General features: G+C 42.9%; 1 protein-coding gene across 2 annotated transcripts in view; it reads right to left on the minus strand.

Annotated features, from left to right (window-relative positions):
- Positions 1-25,275, minus strand: part of sos2 (son of sevenless homolog 2 (Drosophila)) — a 64,967-nt gene that overhangs the window by 9,523 nt on the left and 30,169 nt on the right. For both annotated transcript variants that reach the window (XM_054796521.1, XM_054796519.1), the window contains exons 8-18: positions 19,296-19,394; positions 19,079-19,206; positions 15,867-16,522; positions 15,243-15,324; positions 15,027-15,149; positions 10,157-10,269; positions 9,847-10,069; positions 9,667-9,786; positions 9,419-9,581; positions 4,981-5,098; positions 4,721-4,893 (exon numbers count right to left, since the gene is read on the minus strand). In XM_054796521.1, coding sequence (XP_054652496.1) covers positions 4,721-4,893; positions 4,981-5,098; positions 9,419-9,581; positions 9,667-9,786; positions 9,847-10,069; positions 10,157-10,269; positions 15,027-15,149; positions 15,243-15,324; positions 15,867-16,522; positions 19,079-19,206; positions 19,296-19,394 — 1,998 coding nt within the window. The remainder of the gene's footprint in view (positions 1-4,720; positions 4,894-4,980; positions 5,099-9,418; positions 9,582-9,666; positions 9,787-9,846; positions 10,070-10,156; positions 10,270-15,026; positions 15,150-15,242; positions 15,325-15,866; positions 16,523-19,078; positions 19,207-19,295; positions 19,395-25,275) is intronic.

Consider the following 25,275-nt stretch of genomic DNA (forward strand, 5'->3'; position numbering starts at 1 on the left):
CCTGTGAGGTGGGATAGATGATCTCAGCAAAGGGAAAGTGCTCACGATCACAGATTTAGACACATTTGTCAACAATATTTGAGAGAAGTGGTGATATTGTGTATGTGGAAAAAGTTTTACATCTTCCAGTTCATCTCATAAAAAATGGGAGCAAACAAAATGGCCAGGTTGCTGTCAGCCTTCATGGACCAGATGGGGAATGTTGACCCATGGCGATTCCTATTTCCTCAAGGCAAGGCATTCTCTTTTTTTTCCTATGTACACCACTCATATAGTAGAATAGACTATTTTTTCGTTGATCGGAGTTTCCTGCCCTTTATTACAAAAGCTGAATATTCAACTATAATAGAATCGGATCACGCTCCAGTACTATTAGATTTTGCTTTCCCCCCTTATAAAATGGAACGTCCTCCCTGGAAATTGGATCACATCCTGCTCGGTGATAAAGCTTTTTGCGATTTGATATCCCAAAAAATTGATGACTTTTTAGAATTTAATAAGAAAGATGGAATATCCCCCTCTCTGCTGTGGGAGTCACTAAAGGCAGTAATTAGGGGGGATATTATTGCATACTCGGCCAAAATAAAGAGGATGAATAGAGGTAAACAAGAGGACCTTATTAAATCAATAAACATAGTGGATGCTCAGTACTCTACTGCGCCCTCCCCTGAATTATATAAAAAGAAACTGGACCTACAAATACAATATAATTTACTGTCAACTGAAAAAACAGAACGTCTACTGCTAAAATCACGAGGATTTATTTATGAGCACGGTGATAAGGGAAGCCGCCTCTTGGCGCAGCAGCTCAAGTGTCGCTCAGTATCTCAGCAAATTCCACAAATAAAGAGAGCAAACGGAGAACTAACTATTGACCCTGAAGAAATCAATGAAACATTTGCCTCGTTTTATTCCAAATTGTACACGTCTGAAAGTACCAATGACAGCACTGACAGAGAGCAATTCTTTAATAATCTCCAGACACCGAAAATTAGTGCAACACATCGGATAGAGACCGAGCTCCCACTAAAACAGGCAGAAATTTCTAAGGCAATAATGTCACTGCAAAATGGTAAAACGCCTGGCCCTGACGGATACCCAATTGAATTTTATAAAAAATTTGCTGCAAAATTATCCCCAATTTTACTTGATATGTTTAACGATTCCCTCTCCATTGGGTCACTCCCGCGTACACTGACTGAGGCTACAATTACCCTTTTGTTAAAACCAGATAAAATTAACACTGAATGTGGCTCTTATCGACCCATTTCCCTTCTAAACAGCGATGTGAAAATTTTAGCTAAAGCTCTAGCCTTGCGCTTGGAAGACACAATGCATGATGTGATCTCAACAGATCAAACCGGTTTTATCTTAAGGCGTCACTCGTTCACAAACATTCGCAGGCTCCTGAATATCATCCATTCTCCTACGTCCCAAACGCTGCCTGAGGTGGTCATCTCGCTGGATGCAGAGAAAGCCTTTGATAGGGTCGAGTGGGAATACTTGTTCGCGTGTCTTGAAAAATTTGGATTTGGCCCTAATTTTACTTCATGGATTAAACTCCTATACTCTTCACCCAGAGCCTCCGTAATTACAAATGGCAAACAATCTAAATATTTCCAACTGTCAAGAGGGACCCGTCAAGGATGCCCCATCAGTCCACTATTATTCGCTCTAGCTATTGAACCTTTATCTATTGCACTTAAGTCGCTTCCATCAGTGTGTGGAATTCACAGAGGTGGGCGGGAGTATAGAATATCTTTGTATGCGGACGATCTGTTGCTGTATGTGTCAGACCCCATTGCAAGTGTACCTCACATTGTACACGCCTTGGGAAAATCTGGTGCATTCTCAGGATACAAATTGAATCTCAGTAAGAGTGAATGTTACCCGGTAAACGCTATGGCTCTCCTGTTGTCTGACAGCGACCTTCCCTTTCAGATATCCAGAAAGGGCTTTAAATATCTGGGCATCAAAATTACAAGGGACATAGAAGAACTCTATCAGGAAAACTTTTGCGTTCTGCTTGAAAGAGTTAAGTCGGACTTAAAAAGATGGAAATCACTTCGCCTGTCGATGGCAGGGAAAGTCAATTGTATTAAAATGAGCGTGTTGCCAAAATTTCTATACCTACAGTGTATACCAATATATCTACCCAAATCATTTTTTAAAACGATCGACAAGGCCCTCACCTCATTCATATGGGACAGTGGGAAGCCGAGAATATGATTGGAACTGTTACAAAGGCCCAAATTAAAAGGTGGCTTGGCGCTTCCAAATTTTTGTTACTACTACTGGTCCGCAAATGTTCAAAAAATTATGTACTGGTTTCACACTTCTGACGCGGACTGGTGTCGTTTGGAGGCCTCATCCTGCGTCTTTACGTCTCTCCAGGCCCTAGCGACCTCAAGCCTCCCCCTTACTATCTCAGACTTCACCAACAACCCAGTCGTAATACACACTTTTAGAATATGGTCCCAACTTAGAAAGAATTTTGGCCTGAATAACCTTCTCCATATTGGTCCAATAACTAACAATCACCTCTTTCCCCCAGCTAAATCGGACTCAGTTTTTTTTCGCTGGCGGGAACAGAGTATTTGCAGCTTTAAAGACTTGTATATAAATAGTACCTTTGCGAGCTTTGAAGACTTATCAATTAAATTCAACCTCCCTAGATCCAGCCTATTTTGGTACTTCCAGATTCGCCACTTCCTTCAGTGTAGCGATCCGAATTTCCCATATGCATCGCCGGTATCTGCGCTAGACAAGCTTCTGGAAAGTCCTCTAAACCCTAAAAAAATTATTTCAAGAGTTAAGGAGTGTATAGCCTCTCTTAAAGATATAACTGTTCAAAAAATAAGGACAGACTGGGAAAACAAGCTGGGAGTTATCTTGGAGGAGGATGTCTGGAACAACGCACTACAAAGAGTAAACGATAGCACTTCTTGTGCAAGGTTAAGTATAATACAATTTAAGGTACTGCACCGCAGTCACTACTCAAAAGCGAGACTAGCAAAAATATATCCAAATATAAATGAAAGATGCAATAGATGCCACACGGCCCCTGCACATTTAACTCACATGTTTTGGTCCTGCCCATCTTTGACCCCCTACTGGTCCATGGTCTTCAAAACTCTGTCAGAGGCCCTACATACTGACTTTCAACCCTCTGCCACAGTGGCCATATTTGGCGTGGTAGACGAGAGTTATCCTACAATTAGGAGAAGTCACAAAAACATAATCGCTTTTACAACACTACTCGCGCGCAGAAGGATATTAAGTCCCAAAGGAGACTGTACTTCCTGAGAAGACTGAGGAAATTTGGCATGCCCACCACAATCCTGAGTTGCTTCTACAGATGCACTATCGAAAGTGTCCTTACCGCCTCCATCACTGTTTGGTACGGTAACTGTACAACACGTGATAGGAAGGCACTCCAGCGGGTGATCAAGACCTCACAGAACATTGTTGGGGCAGCCCTCCCCTCACTGCAAGACATTTATAAATCTAGAGTCCTACGAAGAACACACAACCTCATCAAGGACAGCACACATCCACAACACTCATTATTCACACTCCTACCGTCAGGCAGATGCTACAGGAGTTTGAAGTCCAGGACCACAAGGCTGGCAAACAGCTTTTACCCACAGGCCATCAGGCTCCTCAACGAAGCACTCGCACACGCCGCACGCACACACTCATAGCACTTTATTTATTTATTTATTTATTTGTATTATTTACTTGTATTAATGTCTCTTCTGTTGTTGTTGCTTAATTTATTGGTATATATGTTTATGTGTTTGTTTCTTATGTTCTTATTCTTTCTTGTGTTTTCTTTCTTTTCTTGGGAGAATGAACAGAATAAGATTTTCATTGCATGGTATAACTGCTGTTTTACTATGCACATGACAATAAAACTCTCTTGAATCTTGAATCTTGAATCTTGATATTACTCCATTGGAAATCAACCAAGCCACCAAAAGTGTCTCTATGGATGAGTGACCTAATACAGTATATCGAGTTAGAAAAAATAAAATACTCACTCCGGGGGTGTAGAGACAAATTTTTTTCTGTTTGGAACCCAGTACTGACATACTTGCGTAAGCTCCAAACTATCCCCACTTGACAGGATTGGATGGCCCATGTAATAAAGTGAAGTCAATTCATGTAATCAGTGAGGAGTGTGCAGCTTTATGGTATAGATACTATTGATATCTTATATCCACATTTTTATCACTTACACGCATTCAGTCTGTCTCCATTTTTTTTGTTGCTGTTTTCTTTCTGTTTTTTTTTTTCTTTTTTTTCCCTCTCGTTTCTTCTCTCAGTGTATCTGAGATTCCCTGCTATTTGCCTTTTACTGGGAGGTGTCCCTTTTGTTCATGGGTAGGGGGAGGGTATGACAGGCGTCTCGCCTGAGTGTTATATTGTTAAAAGAAAAAAACCTGAGCACTGTTCCAAAATGTCTTCCCTTGTCTGTATGTTTGTATGACTGCATGTAAGTTCATGTACATACATTGTCGGTGCTCAATAAAAAATTATATATAAAAAAAAAAAAAAAATTGGGAGCAAAAACAAAAGTGTTGCGTTTATGTTTACAACGCACCTAACATATTTAACACATCACGGTCATTAACATTTTTACTCAGATTAATAATTATGGATTAATCCATATTAACACGTTGTTACACGTGCGGACGCGGACTCAAAATGCACCCACCCGTATGTCGTGCTCCACTTTAAGGCAGTAGGGCTGGTTCTGGTACTGCTGGATCTCGCCTGTGATTTCGGCCACTTTCCTCCTCTTGCTGAAGTTGATCAGCTCCTTGCCGTGGCGCTTCAAGAAGTCCGGGTTGCCTTCCTCCGTCTTCAGGATGTTGGTCAGGTAGATACCTGTGGCAGAGGGGGCGATGAGGCGATTGAAGCGGACAGGAAGACTGTTTTGGTTCAGTTACCACGGCAACGGCACAACGGACGCACCAAAGAAAGGCACGCAGGGCGGGTTTATGGACTTTAGCTTGGCTAAGTACTTCTTGAAATGGTCTTGACTCAGTTCCACAGCGTCCTCCAGGATTTTCTTCTTCCTTTCCGGTATTGCCTGCAAGAACAAAAACAAATTAGGCCACTTTTTGTCAAATCAAGTCGACTGAAAGGTCCCCTATTATACAAAAGTGAGTTCCTAATGAATTCCTAACGCTGGCTTTTCATGACATCATGCAGGAGAAAACCTTCCTCATGGACATAGCACCTGTGACACGCCCTAGCTAGATGAATCCGCTCCCCGTGTGTACGCCCACCAGTCGATAGAGGACGGACCCTTGTTTACTCAGTTTCTTGTTAATTTTAATGCCTGATCCAAATAAAGGTTTGGACAAATATAACAATGACAACAAAAATACTGTAGCTCATAAGAGTTACATTTTTTGGCAGTACAATGCTATAGCTATTCATGTAAGAACTTAAGTGATTTGGGTTAAGAACTATGGAAGCTGCAAGATTACACTCCTGATCAAAATCTTAAAACCAGTTGAAAAATTGCTAAAATTTGCATTTTGCACATTTAGATCTTAATGATGTTTTAAGTAGAGCTACAATATCCAAAAACAAGAAGGGGCAGTGAGGCAAAAAATTTTTGGAGCTTGTAATTAAAACAAAACAAAAAATGAAATACAGTCAAACCTGTCTTAGCGGCCACCTTTATAGAACGGCCACCTGTCTATAGCAGCCACTGAAAAATCCCCTGCAGCAAATGTACATGTTGTAGACCCTGTGTATAGCAGTCACCTGTCCAACGCAGCCAGCAGCCACCCATTTTGTCTCCCTTGGTCAATATCTGACTGCATATAGCGGCCAAATTACCAACTCAAGTAGAAGCTTCATGCACCAAAAAGTTTTGTTTTTCCAATCAATGAAGCCGTCGTGTGTAGACTTTAATTACTGAGTCCTAGCTCAGTCACAATCATTCACAAGATCCACACAAACTGTCAGTTGTTCCACACAAAAAAGCCGTCTTCTTTTGAGCTTGCTATTTCCTGGTCAAACATGTAACGTTAAGAGCATTTGCACCAAAACATTACCGCAGAGTAGGCTGGGAACAGGACGTGCTCCCAGCGACGCTACAATAAAAAAAAAAAACATACGCTAGCATGCATGCGGCAGCGGGAGCAAAACTGAGTTCGGTTGTCCTTAATTGAAGTATTTTAGAATGTACTCATGTTATTTTTGATCCTCATCCACAAATCCATCAAAGTCCTCATCTTCTGTATTCGACACAAACAAACGTCTTCTTTTCCGTTCGCTACTAGTCTGTTAACTTGTCAGTGTTATTCAGCTCCGAAGCAAAGAAGGAAACTTCTCCTGTTGCTTCTGCCAACTTGAACGCGGCCACCAGACAGCAGCTCAGAACACACACACATCTCTCAGCATCGTCTCTCCTTCCTGCTTGCCCACAAGGCAAAGGTTAAACAAGCCCCACTACATAGCTGTCCAGCCAATGCCTGTAAGAAATGACACCGTTTATTTCCTGGTGTGCACTGGTCAATACTGTAATGCCGCTTGTTGTGGGGAAGGAGAGACTCACGTCACCGATGCACTTTAATGGCTTTATTAACAGCGGAGAACACTTTACATCCACGCCAACATAAACACACTTCCCAACTCTCTCCAAACTCACAGCTAGCACTGAGCCTAGCTCTCCTGCTCGGGACGCCCACCGTCACTTCCCGATGAACTAAAGCTGTAATGACACTCTGCCGTATAAAAAGTAAAATATTAAAAACAAGCGTAAGACATTACTAGCACAGCTTTGTTCTGTGGGTGGTGGATATATTCTATCAGTTATTATTAAGCCTCTAGCTTCCTTTTAGTAAGTAAAAACCTTGGCTATGATTGCACTACATTGTCATGTAGACCTACAAAGTACACTTGGAAGAACAAGAGGTGAATAAATGTATTGCAACTGATGTGAAACTGATGAGGGGTAGGATTAAATAAGCTTTGCTTCTTCCTACTCCTTTTTGGACATGCAAAATTGTGAATTGTACTATGTGATGTGCTACTGTTTGACTCATATGCATGTTCAGGATGAATTAAAACCATGAACCATGAACCATGAACCATGATAATAACAAGCCTAGTAGTGCTGTACAACTTTTATCCGCAGTCCCCTCTACTGGTCAACATTATTACTATTATTTTTTTCCCCTTTTTTTTCTTCTTTTTTTTCCTCTACTGGTCAACATTCAAACTGGACGCCAACCTGTCTATAGAGGCCACCTGTCTATAGCGGCCACTTTTGCAGACTCCCTCTAGTGGCCGCTATAGACAAGTTTGACTGTAGCTTGTATATCACCTGATCAAAAGTTTAGAATTATCTCTCAAAAAATAACACAAAAAACTCTCCAAACCAGTAAAAAAACATGTTCTCAGCATGCTTTGGGCATGCTTGATGCCAGTGTTTCCAGGAGGCTAGTGGGAACATTGCTCCAAGTGGTGAAGATGGCTTCACCAAGGGCATCAACTGTTTTTTCTTACTTATATTGAAAGCCGATACAGAGCTTCTAGGGCCGTCGCAAAATTGCAACATAAGCCTGTGAGGCAGCAACAGAGTAATTCCACATATCATTTTTACTCACGGTGTCTTTAAACAAAGAGCTAAAAAAAAAAAAAAAAAAACAAAAACAAACATCACACAGTAATAGGTACTGTAGATAACAACCGGCAAGACGCTGCCAACGAATAACGATGAATAAGCAACAACTATGTCAGCCCTAAATATGTAACTTAGCGGCCATTCACAACAACGGTGCAGCACAGCATGCTGGGAAACAGGAAGCGCTGTTGTTAAAACCACATACGACACCTCATCGAGCGCCATACTGAATGTGGCAAGGCTGCACTGTAAGTGCATACAAATAAATGCACCTACTTTTTTCAAAAGACGCATTTCTACAAAGAAAATAAAGTTAATGTCTCTAGTTTATACATTCACACACGCAATAATATACTTGGGAAACAGTTTAGGCACCAAAAACAATGTATTTGATCTCAGATGGCTCAGATAAGAACTTTGATTCCATTGAGTAGTTTTAATGCAATAAGACAAGAATATAAAATGAGGACATGAAAGTTATCAATCAAAATAATAATCAGCAAATTAATGTACAGTAGACGCCCCTACAAACAATCCGTTCCAAGAACCTTTATGTTATAGGGATTTTATGTTATACGAAGTGTAAAATACATGTATATAGCCTAATCCGTTCCAAGATCTTCCCAAACTCACCCCTTTGGGCCTTCAAAATATTCAAAGTCCACCAAATATGGTGGGAAAATATAAGAAAACAGCATAAACATAGTAGAGTAACATTCCAATATAAAATAAGGTAATAAATAAGATTACTGTAAATGAATAAAACTGAAAAACAAAAACAATCCTACTGTTCACGAGATGTCTTGATCAGGAGCGCAAGTGGAGGCAGGAAGGAGGAGGAGGACTAGCCTTAAAGAGTCTAAGAGTCAGCTGGTCTCACAGACAAACGCACACGCACTACACGATAATGCTGTATGCAAAATTTTGTAAAAATTTGTAACTTAACTTAATTGTTTAAGTTAGTTTCAGGGGGACTACGAAGAGGAAGGAGTTTTAAGGGACAAGCCTGTCTCTCACACAAACCCACGTACGCGCTGTATAACTCAGCCAATTAGATGAGAGCGTAGGCAGTGCCCTGATAATCAGCCAATGAGATAAGAGCGGAGGCGGTGCCTCGAAAATCAGCCAATGAGATCGTGATGCGTCAGAAGGCGTCACCAAGTGTTAGTCTGAACTTGCACCGACTTGAGGCATTAATAAAGTTGATTGAAAAAATAAAAAGACTTGCCCTGACTTGACGCTTTATGTTATATGGAATTTCTTCTGTAATACGAAGCAAAAACTTTACATAAATTCTTTATGTTCGGTGGAATTTATGTAAAAGGAGGTTTATGTTATGCGAGGTACTACTGTATTTGAAATGATACTCCTTTAACTTAAAATAAATGAAATGTTTCCAAGAAAAACAAAATCAAGGCAGATTTCAAGAAACACAAATGTATTCCTACATAAAATATGTAAGACATGAATGATCGACTCAGAGATGGGTGGTTGATATCGGAATCGGAAATTGAGAGTTGGACAATATCGGCATATTGGCAAAAAAGCCAATATCGGACATCCCTGGTTAAAACCTAACTTTAGTTTACCACAGTAATATGGAAAATACGAGACACAACAGAGACAAGCACAGCTCTTTAGCATTAAAGCTACACACACACACACACACACACACACACACACACACACACACACACACACTTCCACGAGCTATTGTGACACCTCTGCTAAAAAACAGAATACTGGATCTTTAAGTGAGCCACTTACCTCAAAGGTGTGGTCCAGTCTGTAGACAGGGACAGAGTTGATGGCACTGACCACCTCCAGCACACCATTGAAGTTGTTGAGCTCCTGAAAGACTTGTAGAATCTCGATGACCCGTGTCAACACTGCCACTCGCTCCTCCAGGTTCATGGTCTCCACGATACACCTTACACACACACACACACACACACACACACACCACAGTTAGACATTGTGGCTTCCTGTAACGCACTACACTGGGAGCCACTCACTTCTCAAACCACAGCGTGAGGTTGGTGGTGTGTCGGATCATTCGGAGCAAGTTCGGCGAGTTCTTCTCTTTGTCCTCTTTGGTCCAGACGCTGCCGACCAGCTCCGACGGCCGCACAGCTCTGTGGGTGAACAGACGTGGCGTCACAGGGGCAAAAAAGGATTCCACACACAGCTCCTACCTGTAGAGCTCTGACTCAAGCAGAGTCAGCTGGCGCGCAATCTCAATGGGATGGAGGGTCATGAGGTCGAAGGAGTCCACCTGGCCGGCTCGGCAGATGTGCCACTCGATGGGCGGGGGCGGGCTCTCAAAGGTGATGTTGTGACTGATGCCGTTAGACTGCGTCTGCAGCTTGCGCTTGATGATCTTGTTGATGGACTCCACCCACTTTCTCATGGACTTGCCTGCAGGGGCGAGCAGACCGAAGCTTCGCTGTGAACTTTGAGGGGATATCGGAGACGGAGGTTCAGGTTCAAAGCGGGCAGGCTGACCTCGCAGCTGGATCTTGCTTGTGATGTACTCTTCTAGTCGGCTTCTCAACTCGGGATCGTTTTCAAAGTCGTAGAAATGATGCTCCACCCACTGGCGGAAAACATTGAGGACCCTGCAGGGCAAAGACACAAGTTCGATTTCACTACAGCGGAAGCTGTTTACGTTGACCAACTCATCAGGGCCTGCTTCACTGTGTTCTTCAATCAAGTCGACATAAGGTGTGAACGCCTAAGGCAGCGGTGTCATAAGTGCGACCATTGACGACCCACAGCTGTTTTTTTTTATTGGCCCTCGGCACGTTCTTAAAAAACAAACAAACAATTAAACAAGAAAACTAAAAAAACAACAGCAAAAATGGAAACAAAAAAGGAGCGGTAACTATACGATAATAAAGTCCAAATATTAGGAGAATAAAGTCAGGACATTAAGACAAGAAAATAGCGTAACGTTGAAACATTAAAGACTAAAAATGTCATTCTATTTCATAATCAACATTCCCTCTAAGCTCACTGATCTTGTGTTGAAGGAAATCCTTGCTGCGCAACAAAATAAAGTCCAACCTGAAGTGTGAATCAATTTTTTCTGTACCATTTTGCAACGCAACTCCGCTAGTGACAAAACAAACAACACAATGATGAACACTGCCCTGCCAATGACTAAGAGAGCCTGTTTGCACGTATTTGCTTACCATTTCATTCACTGCGCGTTACGTAGTACAGGCCGCCGTTTTGCAGGTTAGCTCATAGCTAATGGTCAAAAAGATGTTGTCTGTACCTCACACGGATAACTTACTGGAATCGCTTTGTGTATGACACTGTCTGGAATAAGGTATGGATGATTCCTCACAAGTACCATTTCACTAACAAGGTGCGGGAAGTATCCTCCAGAATTATTCACAAATACTCCTGCTAATCACTACATGACCAAATTTAGGAGAGATGTCAAGATGGACTGCTCTTTTTGTGGGGACTGCCCAGAGAGTGTTTTTCTTTTCTGGCACCATCCCCACTTTATCAATCTTTTAATTGATCACATCTTTAAGGACTCGTCGTTGTTTGCTTTTACGGGAGATCTAAGAAAGAAGAAAAGGCTTTTTTTTTATCCACAAATGCAAATATAGATGAAAAATATAAAGATAAATATAGAGGGTGTCCCAAAAAAACGTATACTAACTTTAAATAATTGTAAACTAGGTGTTTATTATAATTTGTTACATTTTCAAAATCGAATAGAATTTACAAACATTTTCATTTTCTTGTTTTGTCACCGTCTGCTATCAAACTGGCGTCCATTGTGGTCCAGACACACAACGTGAAGCAATGGAATGGCACACATCAAGAAACAATTCCCTTGGTATTCGCGTGCATCCGCGTTCAACGGCTGCTCTCAAATCAACGGCTGTTTCAGATCTCATCGTGTCTTTGAGGTATCGCATTTCATAAAAAAAAAAAAAAGTCTAGTGGCGTGAGTTCTGATGAACGCAAAGGGTATTCAATGAAACCTCTCCGTCCAATCCACCTGTTTTGCAAGATCTCATCAAGGAAGGATCTAACATTGTGATGGTAGTGTTTTTTGTATTGTATTGTATTGTATTGTATGTACTTTATTGATCCCACAGCGGGGAAATTTACTTGTTACAGCAGCAAGCAAGCAAGACAAGTAAAGAGAACAGTAAAGTAAAGCACTACAACATGGTTCATGGTTTTGCTAAAAATATAACTCTATACATGTTTTTTGGGACACCCTGTCGATGTTGAACAATATATTCAACTTAAAACAAACCTGACGACGAAAAGGCTCTAAAAACATTAGCAATTTGATTGACATTAGCATCTGATTGAAATGATTTTTTTTTACATAACCCCTGGCTATGTTCTTTTGTTTCTGTTATTTGTATACTTTTATTGTATCATTATTGCTATTAATAAAGATACAGCTCATAGCTAATGGTTCAGCAGAGTTAACAGAGCTAAATGCTGCTTGCAAAATCCGTATTATGGCGACTATAGGTGTGATTTTTTCCTTTTTCGAATGAGAAAGGGCCGCTCTGAGACAGTGTTCTGAATGACGAAGTGAGTAAGCTTAACCTTGCCCTGAGGAGCATTGAGAGAACCAACCATGTAACCACCACGCAAAGGAAAAAATCCGCTCCACTGCAGCCAAGGGGCAACCAACAGATGCTCGAATCCAACCAAACAAAAATGCTACGTTTTCATAACGTTTTGGGAACCAAAAATTGCTAGCTAGGATGCGGCACTGGAGTTTGCTTTTATTTTGATGGTCGGACTTGATGATCGAATACAGGAAGTGTTACGCGGAGTTTGAGTGATGCCGGGGGTTGTTTTCTTCTGTTGAGATTTTTTTTAATTTTAGACAAAAGTAACCACATACAGTAAATGTGGCATCGCTTTCAAGTACATTTCCAGATTGAAATAGTGCAGGAACAGGCTGCTGCAAAGCAGAAAGGAAATAAAGAAATATAAGTATACAAAATAAAACAAAAGAAGTGGAAAACAAAATGATAAATTAGGTGTTTCCTACAAGATTCAGATCATGAATTGGAAGAGATATTGTCCACGGCTTGTTTTGTCTGAGGTGGACAAAAAAAGAAAGCTACATTTTTTTAATTACTCCTCTCTGACCTTTTGAACCCACTCGTACACAAAATGCCGCAGAATGGAAGTGCTGATGGCACTCAGAGTCCAAGGAACGCTCAGGTCGTTTGTGTGAATGCTCAGACACTTGAAAAAATGAGCTGAAACTAGACCTGTCACGATAACACATTTTGTTGTGCTACAAATTATGGACGATAATCGATAATTTGGAACTCTTTTGAGACCATATTATCATTAAGTTGATCATTTAATGATCGCCGTGTTGTCATGTCACATTTGAGCCACTAGATGGTAGTGTAGTGTATCAGTGTGAGTTACAGAAGATGCCTACTATAGCACAGCGCCATTCGGCTTTGAAACTTTCACTTTGTGCTTTCATTCATATTAGCATTTGCTTGCTAACCACGAGCTAGCACCCAGTGTATTCAATCACTAAGTAGCTAGCCCCCGCCTCGAAGTACTGTGACAAAGATGCTGAATAGCTGACAGAAGACTCACTCAAGTCAGCTGAGATAGGCTCCAGCATACCCCCGCGATCCTAATGAGGAGAAGCCGTATAGAAAATGAATGGATGGATGGATATTTACATGGGTTGGTGTAAAATAATGTAAAAGCGGCCCCTGCATACTTTGATTTTTCAGTATGCGGCCCTTGGTGGACACCCCAGGCCTCAGGGATCATTTCTAGGAAAAGTGGGTTCTTTTATGTTGACATGTGTTGCAGTAACGTCATCATTATCACCGAGTCTACTTACCAGTATTGGAGGAATACAGTTACTGTATTTTCCGGACTAAAGGTGCTCCAGTATAAGTCGCATCAGTCAAAAAATATGTAATGAAAAGCAAATAACAGGGCCGAGCCAGAACAATAGATGCTAACAAGCCAGTATCAGAGTCGTTCATACCCAATTCAGGGAGCGACACTTCCCTTTTATCGGAGGTGTTAATAACAGGATAGGATTATACCACTACTCCGCCCAGGCTTAGTGTAACGAACCAATAGGAGGAGGGTGTTGGCACACCAATTCCGCCCACTCTTACTGTATTTAAGGCCTAAGCTACCAGCACTTATTAGTTCGCTGACGAAGCTCTTCGGATGAGGAGCGAAACGTCCGACACCTTCTTCACAGAAGTACAGATGACGTCTCAAGAAGCCTTTTCCTAAATGTCAATAATGTTACTGTAATGTTGGGTGAGACACACAAGCATCAGATGTGTTCATCGGAGCGACAGCCTTTTATTGCAGCTTTGAATGATCTCACAGAAGGCACAATAAACCCCTAAGACGGGCTACTGTTGCGGCCATAACCCACATCAAGCTAAAACGCGACTCTGAACCCCCAGCGTCACTTCCTGTCCACCGGAGCACATTTACAGCAACACACACAAGTGCGAGTCTTATTTATGTTTTATTCTCTCTTATTATGTCCACTATTTTGCATAATAAGAGCGTAAGGGTGACCATAGGGGTGTTATTTCACGTCTAGAGGGCTCTAATAAGATTAAAAACCATTTTTAGAAGGTGGTAAACAGGTTTCCTATGTCTTATTTTCTCTTATTATGTCCACTATATTGCGTAATAAGAGTGTAAGAATGACTATGACCATGACTAGTCATGGTGATTAAAAGCCATATTTAAAAAGGTGGTAAACGAGTTTTCTATGTCTTATATGTCTTATTTTCTCTTATGTCCACTATGTTGCGTAATAAGAGCGTAAGAGTGACTATAGGGGTGTTATTTCATGTCTAGACTGCTCTAATAATATTAAAAACCATATTTAGAAGGTGGTCAACAGGTTTTCTATGCTCTACAAAGCAAAACATTCTATTTATACAGTAAATAAGGAAACTGAAACTCACTTATCATGGTTGGGTCTAGAACTGAAAACCCACGATAAACAAGGCATGACCTTATTTGATTTATGCTCAAGCTGTAGGCTTTGATTGGCTTGAACGGAAAGGAGCTCATCCACTAGCTTTAACGGCACTGTTCTTCACTCTTGTTCCATATAAGGAGACACTACAGAGTCAGACCGCAGCAGAAGGAGAATCTCTTGTTAAAACATTTCCAAAGTAGCCTCTTCCCGGCACCACTTTTGGAAAATTGACTTAATTTCCACAAACGCTAGCACACCATTGATGCTGGTGTTCATTGAAACCTCCATCATTTCAGCATAACAAACATTCTTGTGCATCTTTTCCAAGTCTTTTAGCTTAAAGCTGTCTACTATTGTCTGCATTTTTGGCTGTCTTACCTGAGCTGCACCGGCTGCACATATTCCTTCCGAAACCGCTGGAGCTCGGCCGCCATGGGCTGGTCACCGTTCCAGAGAGCCCGTCGGTCTTCCTCGGTGGGCTCTGGCTCGGGGATCTCGATCCTAAGTAACAACAACAACAACAACAACAACAACGACGACACCAGTAAGACACTGTAGCTGCGCTCGTGCTGCCGTGGGAGGGGAGGAGCGTACCTGTCAATCAGCAGCGTGAGTAGCTCCTGCGGTTTGCAGAAGGATCGATACGTGGTCAGAAAGGTGCGCACAAAGTTTGGATCTAAAAAGGAGCAAAGAGTTAAGAGAAAAAAAAACACTGCATTGACGATCAAGTCCTCTTTCTACCCTATTCTGCTCAAACTATCCCTTTAAGCTTGTTGCCGTTGGCGGAGGTCTGCTTTGGTTGACTTTGTTTTAACAAATACATGATGTTGGGCTGCATGGTGGCCTAGTGGTTAGCGTGTTGATCTGCAGTCAGGAGATCTCGTTCGTATCGCCGTTTGGAGTGTGCATGTTCTCCCTGTGTGTGTGTGTGTGTGTGTGTGTGTGTGTGTGTGTGGGGGGGGGGGGGGGGGGGGGGGGGGTGGTTCCCGGGTAATCCGGTTTCCTCACATTCCAAAAATATGGTTAAGTGGAGACTCTAAATTGTCCATAGGTGTAGGTATGTGAACGTGAATGGTTGTTTGCTTATACTGTATGTGCCCTGGTTGGCGAAGGGTGTGCCCCACCTCTCGCCCGAAGCCTGAGATAGGCTCCACGACCTACCCCCCACGACCTTACTGAGGGTAAGCGGCATAGAGAATGAATGAATATATGTCTTACCAGCATACATGTGGTAGGTGAGTCTCTCGATGAGTTTTCCCACCGTGCCCGCCTTGATGATGGGGATCCCCGTTTTGCTCTGCACTTTGTCCTCAAAGACGATATTCTCCTCAGAGTCCTGCACGGCAAAGCGGTACACCTCGGGCGAGGGCAGCCTGAGCGGGTGCGCTCGCTCCTCGTGCTGCAGCATGGTGTCCAACATGCGGTCCAGCGTGGAGCGGTACTGGAGGGTCACCAGCGCCGCCATCCAAGCCGCCTTCTCCTCGGCGGTGCGTGCGCAGAACACGGCGCAGTTCTCATCTTTGCCGATCAGTTCAAAAGTGTGCCGGAGCTCGGCCGAATCCTCGCGGTCCACGATGCGGACCTTCCTGAGCACAAACTTCTCCTTCAGGCGGTACTCGGCGCCACTGCCCGAGCCCGGCAGCCGGGAGCTCTGGTTGGCCTTGCAGCTGATCATAAGGCCGTCAAAGAGGAAGTTGTGCCGCTCGTGCTTGGCGCCGGTTCGCAGGAGCGGGCCCTCCAGGATGAACTCGCTGCAGCACTGGCCGATGTCCTTGCCTTCCCAGCCGTCAATGCTCTTCTGGATCTCGTTCATGCGCTTGATGGCCAGCTGTTTGCTACGGACCTGCCGGCTGTACAGGCGGTACATGGGCTCACTGCGGGGACGAGGAGGGACGCAAACAAGTCACACATGTCACATTTTCAACACTGCCTTCAAGCGTCTTTGCAAGAAAGTAAGAAGACCAACATGTTATATCTCCAACTAAGAAAAGTGCAAAACGACTGTCCCTCAAAGTCAGGGCTGCTACCAGGAAGAACATACAGCAATGCCTGCAAAGACGCAGTGTGCATCCACCACTTCCATGACGAAAGACCAAATAACAGCTGCAATCAAAACAGTGGACTGCGACATCCTGAGGCGCGTATGGCAAGCATACTTATATGGGCTTGATGCTGTCTGTGCTCCTGGTGGTGGCCACATTGAACACTTGTTAAACTTGCAGTAAAAACTTGAAGGTATGTACAACACGTGTGTCCAAGCTGGAGTTTTGTATTATTTTTCCTTTTTGAAATTTTGCATGCTGATTTTGCTGCATTCTTTTTGAATCACCCTGTATACTGCCGGTTGTACATGTACATGCACATGTACATGCAGTGTATTCAGCCTCCCGGGTATGTTCTTCATGCTATTATGTAGCTGAGTAAGTGTTAAGGCAGGGGTGTCCAAACTTTTTCCAGTGAGGGCTAAAAACAAAAAAAATTAAAGGATGCAAGGGCCATTGTGATATTTTGTAAAACAAAAAATAAATTGAAAAAGTGTATTATTAGTATGAACTTTGCTCTTTTTTTCCCTGACCATTTTTCCTCTTTTTATTTCTGACTTTCCTCTAAAATAATCTTTGTACATTTTCTTCTCCCACAATATTCTAACTTTCCAAAAATGACATCTTTATTTTGTTTTCCTTGTTCCTGATCTTTTTTTTCACAAAAAAATGTATTTTGTCTTTAATATTTCAACTCTGTGCTACTAAAATGACATTTTTTTAACTGTAAAACTCATAACTGTAAAATGATAAAATTGCGACATTTTTTCTCTCATTTTTTTCTTCATATTTTGACTTTATTCTTGTAAAATTACAGCTGTTTTTACCATTTTTGCTATTTCTTCTTGTAATTATGATTATATTCCCATAATTTTGGCTTTATTTCCGTAACTTTTTCCACAACCTAAAAAATGACAACTTTGCTCGTTTTGTTTGTTTTGCATATTTCAACTTTATGATAGTAAAATCATGTTATTTTTCCTCACAATATTACCTTATTAACATAAAATTACGGCCTTTTCTTGTTCTATTACAACTTTTCTCTCTTAATATTTTGAGTTTGTTCTTGTCAAATTACAGCTGAATTTGTCATTTTTGCTGTTTTTGTTTTTGTGCCGCGGGCCAATAAAAAAAACAACGAAACCGCCGTGAGCCACAAATGGCCTCCGGGCCACACTTTGTACATCCCTGTGTTAAGGTGTTAGGTTAACATAGTGAACACCAAAACAAACCTGTTGCTCTGTGTGCTATTGTGCAGAATGACTTGCCTTTCCATATTAAATGTCCGTTCTTGATCTAGAATTTTGTGAAATTCATTTCTAAATAAACACAAATTGTAGTCCAGTGCAACATATACAGTGCTAAATCGCGTTTTTTTTGGCAATCATGGCTGTTTGGTGGTAGACTGTGGTCTATTATAAGTCAAAACATAATGAAATACAAGTGATATGTAGTACTGGGGTCACTAGGCGGTAGTAATTACGCAAAACATTGAGACGTCAGCATACATGACATGACCTTAAGACTGCATAAAGTCATCAAGTCAGCCATGGCATGAAAAAGAGTTCTCCTCCCATCCCGTGTGGAAGTGGTACGTTTTTGGCTTCTTAACCCTTTAAGCGCGAGGTTTTTTCCCCCCAGTTTTGACATTATTGTTAAAAAAGGTTGTAGCTTGAAAATGCTTACAGATAAAAGGCATACCGGAAATTAGAAAAATTATCAGCGTGACCAAACGTTTGTGATGGGAGTACATTTACTCATCTAATTTGCATATTATGACATCGACAGGCTCAGAATTTGTCGGCTGCCTGTCTCCGCGATACTGGTATCTATCTATTATACCTGTGAATGTTCTCATTCATCCAGGTCACTGTATTCTCAGGTCATATCTATCTGTGTGTTTTTTGCCATCTCCCGGGGATGGTAGCGTGTATGCCGCTACTTCCACGTTTCTTTTGGGATTTTTTTTTTTACATTCCTGCTACCTCCCTCACCATTAGCGGTGTTTTGACAACCCACCACGTCCCCTCCTGCCACCCCGAGCATGGTAAAAGCATCAGCTCAAATTTGCTGCATGTGGACCGTCATGGCAAGCGCACGAACAGGAAGCTTCAGAGTCTATAAACTTACACAGTCAGGTAATGTAGGTGTGTTAGTTAGGCGGTACCATTATGACTGAGGGAAGGCATGTGCTTCCATTGATGGCAAAAATAAACTCCTGTACCTGCACATTTATCCAGATTCTCACCAAGATGTAATGGTGTCTTCCTTGACACATGCACCGCTCCTCTACAAAGGTTTCAGTTTTGCCGTAATCTTTCTGTTTTTGGGGGTTTTTTTGGGTTGTAGGATGTAGTGGTTCCTACAATTTCTACTTTGTGAACGTACCCGGGTTTTCGCCGAGGTTGCTGTTTGGCATAAATGCGCTCCACGCTGCACTGCAGGTTGAGCAGTGCCGTGATGGCCTGCTTGAGACATTCCCTGTCGTCCTGGTCCTCACTGCGCTCCTGGAGTTGCTGCAAAGCCGTCAGGGTAGGTAAAAAGGTGAGCTCCAGCCTGCCATTTGTGTTAATTGGCTGCTTCAACATAGAGAAACATCTCCTACCTGCAGGAGTTCAAAGTAGTGCATGCAGTGGTACACAGGCACCATCATAAGCTGCGGAAGGATGTACTGGACGGCCTCTTTGAAGCCTTCTGCTACAGACTGCAAAGGAAAAAAAACAAAAAACAAAAAACATGATCACAAGAGGCTGTACACGCTTTCACTTTTTCAACAACATGATATCCTGATATAAACCTGTAAAAAATGTACATCTAAATAACCTTAGCTGGCTGCACACGTTTGGACTTGTCTCAGTTTATTCACAAGATGCGGGACGGTTTGACGGGCTGTCATTCCCAACTAAATCAAGCAAAAAGCAGCTCAAATGTTCCTTCCTTTTTGTGTTTCTAACAGCTGCCAAGAAGCAAGGATGGAGAAAGAGAGCGAGTAACCGGAGAAGCAGCCCATCATGGCATCCATTTAAAATCTCTCCTTCCCTTGATGGGACATGCTTGGGGATCAATACGCTCATATTCGACTCCACAGCGGTCTGCTGCAGCACAGTGTCCTGGACCCCCATCATTCCCTCCTTAATCCACATTTTTCCATCTTATAGGACAGAGATGGCGAACACCGCCAGCAAAACAAATACACACAAAAAGAAAAAATACACACTAAAAGAACAGCACAGCTACTCATTACTGACTCCTTTATTCAACATTTTATTTCCATTTTGGGGAGGGGGTGTCAGGGTTTTTTTTTTTAGCTATGGTCTTAAACTTTTAATCAGCTGATGAACAGCCTATTTCATTTTAATGTTTGTTTTTTTGTCTCACTCCTATTTCTTCCTTTTGCATAAATATCCACCAGTGCAAAATGCAGTGCAACTGCTCTTAAAAATTGGATCAGGAGTGCAATAAAACACCAGGTGACAGCTGCTGACATTCACCATTTTGGACTGGAGTCTCTCTCTTTTACCGTTTCTCTACGTCTCACTGAATTTCTACTGTTTATGCTCTCTGCGTTTTGCACAATTTTCTATTAGCACAGCACCTTTTAGTCATAATTTGTATCTACACATCCTGATTTCTTTGTCTTTCTTTGATTTGTTTGTCGCACTTAAATGTTTCAGATCATCAAACAAATGTAAATATTAGTCAATGACAACACAACTTAACACAAAATGCAGTTTCAAAATGAGAATTTTTATTATTAAGGGAGAAAACAATGTCAAAAACCTTCCTTCCCCCACACCAGCCCACCCCACAAATTGAGATCTATCAGTGTGGAAAAGGTTATAAAGCCATTTCTAAAGCTTTGGAACTCCAGCAAACCACAGTGAGAACCATTATCCACAAATGGCCCTAACCCTAACCCAAAACATAGAAAAGTGGTGAACCTTCCCAGGAGTGGCCGGCCAACCAAAATGACCTCAAGAGCGCAGCGACGACTCATCCAAGAGGTCACAACATCCAAAGAACTGTAGGCCTCACTTGCCTCAGTTAAGGTCAGTGTTCATGACTCCACAATAATAAAAGACACTGGGCAAAAATGTGGCACATATGTTTATGTGTCTGCATCTCCATGCGCTCACATCTCAAGCGACCAGACAAAGAAGAAGACAGCTGAGGACAACATGTTCCCATTTAAACTGCCCCCGCCCTCGAGGAAAAAAAAAGCCCCCTGGCAATGCGGCTGCCTGGTCTATTTTTAAAAGGCGATGTAATTCAGCCACAAAGCCAGACGCCGGCGAGGAGCGGAGAGCGGCGAAGCGGGCTCGGCGCTAAACGGAGCACGTGCAGTGACAACAGAGGTGCTAATGATGCTACTCGTTGACTGACTGCAACACATTTGCTTCATACTGTGAGCTGTTGCTCATATTTTAACCTTCTCCTCCTAAATGAGGGAACCACAACGTCCCATAATATCCTGTTACTCTACTATTTTAAATAAAGTATCAGAGGTCCCGCAATAGTGCATTGTCTAAATGTGGCCTTGATGTTGCCGTCGTTTGTTACCACACACACGGGCTCCGCACTTTTTGGGAAATGTGTTGGTCGTAGCCAGCACGTAGCGCAAGTAGGGTATCAGAGGGGTTGCAAGTATGTCGTACTTATGGAGCAACTGATTCGTGACACACACGTGCTTGCCGCTCGCCCTCCGCTGGTACCTTTCAGATGGTGAGTACGGCGCGCGCTGCACGTATCGCCGTCTTACGTTTCACTCACTGGGGACGTACGTGCGTGTGGACACTGTACGAGGCTCGTGCAGCCCCACTTACTTTGATTGAAAGATGGGCGTACTGGCTTCCTACGGCACCTGCGGCTATCGTGACAGGGAGAACCAGAGTGTAGAGTGGGAATAGCCGCCCGCTGTGGCTGGGCAAGGTGCATTAAAGAAACAGTTCGGATGTTTTGACATGAAACGAAACGCTAGGTGTATCCGTGCGCACTGTCGCCTGGGCATTCTTGTGTGTGTGATGATGACGCTCGCGGTAATGCCACTCTTCTTCTCAACTTCTACTTTGTGAACGTACCCGGGTTTTCGCCGAGGTTGCTGTTTGGCATAAATGCGCTCCACTCTGCACTGCAGGTTGAGCAGTGCCGTGATGGCCTGCTTGAGACATTCCCTGTCGTCCTGGTCGTCACTGCGCTCCTGGAGTTGCTGCAAAGCCACTCTTCTTCTGCGACGGAGGGGCGCGGCCATCTTGTTTATGCATGTGTTCCACAGCGGAAGAAGATGTGATCGTTTTCATCACATACATGTGAACCCACAGGCCACAGTGCGCAGGGATACGGCGGGAGACAAATATAACACCGAATGAGGTCTGATTTTTTTTGCGGATGCATTGTTATGATGCAAATGTATACCTGTAACTCTTTTGGCCCCAGCAACCCCCAGAACTGGACTCACAGGACCAAGGACCATTTTTTGGGGGGGTGAAGTTACTATTGCGGTAGTACACTGCTGACGGGGATGTCATACAACTTCATGTCAAAAAATCCAAACTATCCCTTTAATGTCGGCTACGCTACGTGAATGGCCGTCGTGCGTCCACGAGGTCAGGAGAACCAGAGCGTACAGCTGGAGGAGCCGCTGCCATGGCCAGGCAAAGTACACAAAGTACTTTTAAACTTGCAACACACGCAAGGGTCACACACTCCTCCTCTGCCTTGCCCTTGCGACGCGGCTGCGTGCAAGGTTTTGCTGCATGCGCACTAAAAATATTTTTGCATCCCAGTTTTCTTCCTATGGGGTTTGCGTGCTGTCTGCGGGTTTGAAAATCTGTGCGGGCCACGTGCGTATCTCTTGCCATTTACCCCTTTTTGCATGTAGCCAGCACGTACGTCGGGATGGGGATGCACCTTTTTCGCAATTTTTCACGACCAACGTCTGATCCCGATACCTGAATTTGGATATCTGTCCAACACTGCATGCATCACAACAACGTAACACTCAGTGGGACAGGAGGACGTAAACGTCATCAGCATGAGCATAGCTATGTGCTCAAACGATATCAGCAACATCACGCCAGTTAAGCCTATTCCAGGGGTGTCCAAAGTGTGGCCGGCAGTTTTTTTATTAGCCTGCGGCACATTGTGAAAATCTAATTTAAGAGGAAAACTTTAAAAAACAACAGCAAAATCAACAAAATCAAAAAGTTGCATCCCACTACGTGCATTCTTAGCTGTCTCTTTTTATCTGTTTTTCTATCTTTAGAACCCATAGAGAAGAGAGAGACGTGTTCATGTCTCATGTAAGGATTGTGGATGATGGGAAAAATTCCCCCCCAAAAAAGTGTACTTTTCATTTAAGGCTGTATTTGTTAACTATGCTACAAGTTAAAAGTCGTCACGTACATAAAAATCGTGTTAAACGCGAGCAAACAAGCTCTGCTGTCACTCATGGGTCCATGGTCAGCCGACCTGAGAAAATGTGGCGTGTGACAAAAAGGCAGCCGAGCCGCACCCCCTCCCGCCGAGCATAATTCAACACTATTCTGTGTGAGGAATGTCCAAATAAAACAATGCGGCCGCGGTGAATAAACGGTACACAGGACGCAGAATGAGTCGGGACATGCCGGCAGGCCGGTGCACGGGAGGAATTCCATGAGGCTTCAAAGCAGGACAAGAACAAATACACGCAACATTGTGGAAACACACGAGTAACCCGACTTATACCTCCGTGCCAAACTATTTTTATTGTCTTTTTTGGGGCGGGAAGAGTTCACAAAAAGAGATTTATTTTGAAAAGCACACTGTGAGCAGACTAAAAGGAGAGACAGGATTATGTAACTAGAAATACACGGTCACGCACACCCAGGCATCCTGTCCTTTGGGGTTGTGAACGATAAACCGATGTGACCGGGCATCTGGTTTGACAAGCGAGAGATGCAGCTGCATCAGTGGCAGCCTCCTGGATCGATTAAATTCAGCCATAAATCCTTAGATGAATCAATTGTGGAGACACGCACCGCATCTTAAACCAGTGGCTCCCAACCTTTTTGTACCCAGGGACCGGACCGTGTTCCCACAAATCTCTGGCGGACCGGTGGGGAGTGGTTGGTTCTGAGCCTGGAGGTTGTTTTTTAGAGAGAAGATTATTACGTTGCTGTTTGATGTGTGTGAAAACAGGCAGTGTTGCTAGCGTGAATTAACATGACGTTGTGGAGTATCTAAGAACAAATATGCACATTAGCGCTCAAGAGTGTCATCAAACCTTACCTTAATGCATTCCCACACAATATCAGCATTTGGGAGCAAATGTGATAAAAATATACAGTCCCTCGCTACAGGTTTTTTAAGTGCAATTTTGCAATTTTTTTTTTGCGTATGAACGCTCATTGTGTTCTGCGTCCTTGTGGTGTATGAGAGCGATCTATCAATGTTGTATCTGTCTATTATTGTATTTACTACTGCTACCAGTAGAGGGTGTTGTATACTCATGTGAGAGACGTGTGCAGTTGGAGTAAAGATGTCCCTTCACCTCGTCAGCCGGCTCGATATACAGTCCTGATTGGCTAAGCGAGAACCCGCCTATTGTGTTCTGCATCTCAACTGGCTTTAGACCATCGTCAATCAATCTCCTTCGTGCACCACTGCCATGTTTCCTGTTTGCTAGTGATCATAGTTGTAGGACTGCTAGGGCGCCTTGATAGAATACAGTGTTCGCTCTATTGCGGTTCACCTTTCACAGTTACAGGCTGAGCCTGGCCCTTTAAGAAGAACTGCATTGTGGGAAGTTGAGTGTCTATGTCTTCCCTCGCTCGTCGGTCTGCCCCGACCATTGTTTTCTGTATCCTGATTGATTGATTGGCTGTAGACCATTGTCTATCTCCCTCGTGCTGTCCTGCCATGTCTCCTGTGTCATTGCTAGCTTGCTTGGTAGCTTGTAAATGAATCTTCGGTTCGTCTGCAGCCAAATGTTTTAACAAGGATACAAAAACGCTACAGTACAGCGGAACGGCACCATGACAAATAGGCACGGTCAAGGGAGTGAAATATACGTGAATTACTTCATAATTTTCTTGTGTTGATCATTAAAATTCAAACAAAGGTGTGAACTTTTTTTCCAGAGTGTTTAAACAAGAGAAAAATGTGCTCTTGCCTGTCTGAGAAAAGTGTATGGTGCGGGGTTTTACAGCCTTAAAACATATGCCACACATGCCACTTTGATAGAATTTGCTTCTTTATTTTCTAATGTAAGATTACCATCTACATCAACAAATGTAACCGTAGAATCTTATCACATCAAATCGTATTGATTGTAGACTGTATTGAACTCTTCTGTTTTTAAAATATATATTTTTTGAATCGCGTCGTAACCCATGTATCCAGAGGCACATGGAATCGTCTACCACAGTGGTCCCCAACCTTTTTTGACCCACGGACCGGCTTGTGTTCCCACAAATTTCCCGCAGACGGGAGAATCCGGCCACTTTTCAAAATAAAACATAAAAAAAATGAAATAATGGAAATTATTTTTTCTTTCTGTGTGGCCCAGTACCAAATGACCCACGGCCCGGGGGTTGAGGGCCGCTAGT

Source organism: Dunckerocampus dactyliophorus, chromosome 13 (genome assembly GCF_027744805.1).
Source record: "Dunckerocampus dactyliophorus isolate RoL2022-P2 chromosome 13, RoL_Ddac_1.1, whole genome shotgun sequence".
NCBI classification, from domain to species: domain Eukaryota; kingdom Metazoa; phylum Chordata; class Actinopteri; order Syngnathiformes; family Syngnathidae; genus Dunckerocampus; species Dunckerocampus dactyliophorus.